The 6,387-nt window shown below is 40.3% G+C and overlaps 1 protein-coding gene across 3 annotated transcripts in view; it reads left to right on the top strand.

Annotated features, from left to right (window-relative positions):
- Positions 1 to 5,990: 5,990 nt before the first annotated feature.
- LOC127442774 (zinc finger E-box-binding homeobox 1-like) overlaps positions 5,991 to 6,387 on the top strand; it is a 45,549-nt gene continuing 45,152 nt past the window's right edge. For all 3 annotated transcript variants that reach the window (XM_051700950.1, XM_051700948.1, XM_051700947.1), the window contains exon 1: positions 5,991 to 6,078. In XM_051700950.1, coding sequence (XP_051556910.1) covers positions 6,021 to 6,078 — 58 coding nt within the window. In that variant the 5' untranslated portion in view covers positions 5,991 to 6,020. The remainder of the gene's footprint in view (positions 6,079 to 6,387) is intronic.

The raw sequence follows: 6,387 nt of genomic DNA, 5'->3' as shown, positions 1-6,387 counted from the left end.
CCAGAACTGATTGGTAGTTCATCATGTTCATCAACACAAGAACGAAGAACCAATAGAAACACCTGTCAATCAAAGATGACATCTCAGGTCATTTGTTGATTTAGAGCCACACTGACCCAGGGTCAGTTTTATATTTCTGACTATTATAGTAGTGGTGGGACTGAAGCTGTGTGAGCAGGCCGCGGGTGGCCAGGCAGGTTCCGCAGGTCGCGGGCAGCGGGCGCCAGGTCTGGAGTATAATGGTCAGTCAGAAGCACGAAGCTGACACGAGCTAGCGTCTACCTCCAACTTCCAATGAGTTGACGACGTCGATTTGTGGTCAAAAAGAAAGCTGTTATTTTAGAGGTATGCTCATCTAATCTAACGTTTAATTTATCCCGAATTTCCATGTGAATGTGAAAAAAAAATTTCATTGTTACAGTAGCTATGTTAAAGAGTAAGCTAGACCCTACACCACATTCAGCATGTTATCTTTATATTGACATGAAATATGAAATGCCATGTTTTCTGATTTAATGTGTAAAGCGTTTTACAGATGTATATGTTCAATAGCTAAAGTTATATATATGGTTAACCTGTGTGTGAAATGGAAGGGTTTGTGCTGTGACTGTACTTTAAATCTTTACATGAGTTATTTATGAGCTCTTTATGTGTATTATTGGTCAGTCAGACCAACAAAATCTTCAAAGTTTTTATACCTTATTTGACATTTTAAAATATGCAGAGGCAGGGCAAATGATTTGACTAACTATTTTATTTGGTAATATTCAAAGTAATTGAAGCTATCAGAACATGTGGAAAATAAACCTGAGTAGACACTGTAAATAGAGTTTTGTTTTTTACTGTATTCAGAGCTCAATCTGCAATTTTGGGGTTTCCAGACAGACACCTGTAAGCCCTCGTAGCCAATTTCACACACTGATTTGTACCCAATTTAACAATATTTCTGCTGGACAGTGCAGTTATAGCTAATAAATGAATGAATAATTGATTGAATGATTGATTGAATTGCGCCTCAATCAGTTATCACCTGTACTTGTATCTTTATATGATTATACACTATACCTGATGTTATACGCAGATTAATTCTCTACAATGAGAATAGTTCTTAAAAATGTGTAACTGACTTTTCCTAAACAATTACTGATTTAAAAATGGATGTTATGTTAAAATAACCAGAGATTCCCAGAAACTGTAATAGGTTGAAACAGAACAGGAATAGAAAACTGTCAAATGTCAAAACAACAGTCTGATATTGAATACAAACAATTCAGTGAATGCTAACATGAGTTTAAGAATTCATTTATTCTACATGTGTAGATGTTGAAGCAAAGCAATGCGATATTTACACATTTTGATCATGTGCCATTCATAAAGGTTCTGCCGGTATCGCCACCCCACACTAGGTCTGTGCAACATCTTGGCCACCCCAGTAAAAATGTCCTGGATACGCCACTGTCTTTGACATAAATAGGCACCATCATGCCCTCACATGTGTAGGCTAGTGATAGATGGTACTATCTATGCTATTTTACCAGCAGAGGACAGCAGAGTTGCAGTGTACTCCAAGAGATGGTGAAATAGTGACTCCATACATTCTGACTACACTTTATTTGGTGTATGGTAGACTTTTTTGGTTTGTCCATAAAAGTACAATCCCATCATTATGACAGTTAATGAATATTAGAAGTGGACATATTTTCCAAATAATCTTTACCAATAAAGAGCATTTTGACTAATTGTTGTGACTTATTTTGGTTATGTGCATAAAGAGTCGGGAGATTCAAACTGGTATGTGTGTGCAGAACATTTGCAGCTATAATAATGTTCTGCAAACACAGATCCATAAGTACATGCACATACAAGCACAGATAGCTACTGTGTATGACATGCCCCTAGGTACACAGAATTTGTAATTAAATCTGGGATTATCTCTTATATATCCACATTGAAGTTAAACACACGAGCACACTTTGTCTCATCTAATCGCTTCCTAGAGGCGTTGTGAGGGGGAGGCTTCGGGGGCTTAAGCCACTGATGTATTGACTCAAGCCCCATTTTTTAATTTTTTTATTTACACACGTTTCAAAACACAAACAAAACATGTTTTATTACTTTTACTTTGTTCACCCAGTTGTCCATCTGTCTGTAATGAAAATAAATTACCACTGGCCGGAGAAGGATATAGCTGCAGACAGAGCTCCAAAAAGGGGTGAGAGCTCCAAGCCGCCAGCAAAGAGCCCCTAAATTAACCCTTCCCTAACCATAACCGTGTGTGGAAGTGAATCAGAATCAGAATCAGAATGAGCTTTATGCCAAGTGTTCTCACGTACACAAGGAAAGTGCACACAGAACATTACAATGAGACAGAATATTTATACTCTTACCTTGTTTTATAGACATACAAATAACAGGACATATAACAGAATGGCGTATGTACATGTGCAAGTGGTAATGTATATGCAAGGTAGGGGGTATGTACAGTTATTGAATTATTGAATTAAATATGTTAATTTACATATGTACATGAGACAGGTATTTACACTATTGCACTATGGGGGAGTCCTGAGGCAGTTTAATTGTTCATGTGGAAAATGGCCTGAGGGTAAAAACTGTTCTTGTGCCTGGATGTCATGGCACTCAGTGCTCTGTAGGGCTGGCCAGAGGGCAACAGTTCAAAGAGGGAGTGTGCAGGGTGTGTGGGGTCCAGAGTGATTCTACCTGTTCATTTCCTCTCTCTTGAGACGTACAAGTCTTGGAGGGTGGGCAGGGGGGCACCAATAATCCTCTCAGCAGTCCTGTCTGTCTGTTGTAGTTTCCTTCTGTCTGATTTGGTGGCTGAACCAAACCAGACAGTTATAGATGTACACAGGACAGACTCAGTGACGGCTGAGTAGAACTGAGTCAGCAGCTCCAATGGCAGGTTGAACTTTCTCAGCTGGTGAAGGAAGTACAACCTCTGCTGAGGCTTCTTCACAATGGAGTCTTTGTGGGTATTCTACTTCAGACAGCCAGCTGTTCAACCTCCCATCTGTATGCAGACTTGTCACGGTTGCGAATGAGGCCGATGACCGTTGATGTTGTCTGCAAACTTCAGGAGCCTGACAGAGGGGTCCTTTGTAGTGCAGTCATTCGTGTACAGGGAGAAGAGCAGTGGAGAGAGAACACATCCCTGAGGAGCACCAGTGCTAATAGTGAGGGTCCCAGATGTGAGTTTCCCCAGTCCCACTAGCTGCTGCCTATCTGTCAGAAAGCTGGTGATCCATTGACAGATTGGGGTGGGCACAGAGAGCTGGGTCAGTTTGGTTGAGAGAAGATCAGGCATGATGGTATTGAAGGCTGAACTGAAGTCCACAAATAGGATCCTTGCATAAGTCCCAGGTCTGTCGAGGTGACAACCCGTTTTGGAGTTGTCGCAACCCCCTTTTGAAATAACCCCGCCCACTTCTGCAGATTCCACTCCTATTTGGTGATCTCAGGTCTGGAGAAAAATATAGCTGCAGGCAGTGCTCCAAAAAGGGACGAGAGCTCCAAACTGCCAGCAAAGAGCCCCTAACCTAACCCTTTCCCTAACCAGTTTGTGGAAGTGACACCCCATTTACGAGTTGGCGCAACCCCCTTTTGGAGTAACCCCGCCCCCCTCTCGAGTAAACCCGCCCTGTTTTAGAGATTCCACCCCATTTGGATATCTCCGGCCTGCAGCATTCACAGCCATCTGTTAAACACTACGTATTCTGGCCAGGTGGGACAGTTGTCACTCGGCAGGTTTCAACAAACCGTCATTTGTTTCGAAAAACTGATGAGGTAATACACGTGTAACCAGGTATCCACTGTTCAGCGAATTGAGATCTTATGTCCAACTATGCTTAATAATTGTTCACAGTTTACAGTTTGAATTTGACATTTTTGGGGGATGTTAATCAACATTATTCAATGAAATGTCTTATAAACGTGTATATATATATATATACACATACACACACATACACACACACATTGTAATGGAACGCTGCTCTTGTACATTTTAAAGAGCTAGATATTAGCTAGTTAGCTGTCTGATAACATTACTTACCCAATATTGGGCAAATCAGTTGTTTCTACTTGAGCTCAACAAGCTTGCTTGCCAACTCATTCATAAAGCCAGTTAAATCAGAGAATAGTTGGTTAGCTTGCTGTTTCTCAATTAAGCACTTTGCTCAAATTAGTATGCTTATAGCCTTGTAGTACATTGCTTGGAGTATGCTACATAGGCTTACATCTTAAACCATATTATAAATCATATTTTCAGATGTGAATACATGCAGTATGTGTGGCCAGGCAGGTTCCGCAGGTCGCGGGCAGCGGGCGCCAGGTCTGGAGTATAATGGTCAGTCAGAAGCACGAAGCTGACACGAGCTAGCGTCTACCTCCAACTTCCAATGAGTTGACGACGTCGATTTGTGGTCAAAAAGAAAGCTGTTATTTGAGAGGTATGCTCATCTAATCTAATGTTTAATTTATCCCGAATTTCCATGTGAATGTGAAAACATTTTTTCATTGTTACAGTAGCTAGGTTAAAGAGTAAGCTAGACCCTACACCACATTCAGCATGTTATCTTTATATTGACATGAAATATGAAATGCCATGTTTTCTGATTTAATGTGTAAAGCGTTTTACAGATGTATATGTTCAATAGCTGAAGTTATATATATGGCTAACCTGTGTGTGAAATGGAAGGGTTTGTGCTGTGACTGTACTTTAAATCTTTACATGAGTTATTTATGAGCTCTTTATGTGTGTTATTGGTCAGTCAGACCAATAAAATCTTCAAAGTTTTTATACCTTATTTGACATTTTAAAATATGCAGAGGCAGGGCAAATTGCACTTAAATGCCGCAAATGATTTGACTGAATATTACCAAATAAAATAGTTAAAGTAATTGAAGCTATCAGAACATGTGGAAAATAAACCTGAGTAGACACTGTAAATAGAGTTTTGTTTTCTACTGTATACAGCACTCAATCTGCAATTTTGGGGTTTCCAGACAGACACCTATAAGCCCTCATAGCCAATTTCACACACTGATTTGTACCCAATTTAACAATATTTCTGCTGGACAGTGCAGTTATAGCTAATAAATGAATGAATAATTGATTGAATGATTGATTGAATTGCGCCTCAATCAGTTATCACCTGTACCTGTATCTTTATATGATTATACACTATACCTGATGTTATACGCAGATTAATTCTCTACAATGAGAATAGCTCTTAAAAATGTGTAACTGACTTTTCCTAAACAATTACTGATTTAAAAATGGATGTTATGTTAAAATAACCAGAGATTCCCAGAAACTGTAATAGGTTGAAATAGAACAGGAATAGAAAACTGTCAAATGTCAAAACAACAGTCTGATATTGAATACAAACAATTCAGTGAATGCTAACATGAGTTTAAGAATTCATTTATTCTATATGTGTGGATGTTGAAGCAAAGCAATGCGATATTTACACATTTTGATCATGTGCCATTCATAAAGGTTCTCCCAGTATCGCCACCCCACACTAGGTCTGTGCCACATCTTGGCCACCCCAGTAAAAATGTCCTGGATACGCCACTGAAACTGTGTGCTTCCGGCACCTATGTTCATTATTTGCCAATTGCACTCACGCTGATTTGTACCTTGGCTTTTAAAGGGTTAAACTACGTCATCGGACTTTCCTGCCTGTCGGGGGCGCTGCCGATATTACAATAAACCTGTTGGCCGGGAAAAACTTTTAAAAATTAGTAAAAAAAAATTTAAAAAAGGGGAAAAAAACGTTTATTACATTAAAGCTATATCTGGACACATGTTTAAAAAAATATGGTGGAGGGCTGCTTGGAGAGGGAGAGGTGTTCTCCCAGCATAAGAAGGTGATGTCGTAAAGCAGAATGTCGTAAACCAGGTGCGGAGGGGGCTGCTATGGGGAGGGGGTAATGGAGGGGGAGAGCTAGGGGGCTTACTCCGCGAGGCAGTGCTTTTAGACTGTGCAAAAATCATGGCGGATGGCCCCAGGTGTCAGCGCAGAAAACAGTCACAGCCACGACGCAACAACGGTGAGTCCCACAGGCTGAAATCAGATCGCACATACGAGAACGAAGGAGAAAAAAAAGTTGTATTAATTTTGGCCCGGATGGTTTTTCCACCTCTGGACTAGTTTAATGGCGACTTAAGGAAGTTCTGGGGAGCTGGAGAGTAGGTTGTCCCAGTGTGAGCTGCACCGTTATACCTGAGTCTGTCCGGACCGTTATACGGAAGGACGCACGTCTTTTCTCATGCAATAGCTACTTTCAGAGCTGAATGTTCATTTAACAACTTTAGATCCAGACACAATGTGGTCTATCAGCGTTTGTTTTGATCAAAAA

The sequence above is a fragment of the Myxocyprinus asiaticus genome, chromosome 6 (assembly GCF_019703515.2).
Source record: "Myxocyprinus asiaticus isolate MX2 ecotype Aquarium Trade chromosome 6, UBuf_Myxa_2, whole genome shotgun sequence".
In the NCBI taxonomy this organism is placed as follows: Eukaryota; Metazoa; Chordata; class Actinopteri; order Cypriniformes; family Catostomidae; genus Myxocyprinus; species Myxocyprinus asiaticus.
The sequence above is the reverse complement of the archived record's forward strand: the minus strand, read 5'-3'. Positions and strand labels throughout refer to the sequence as shown.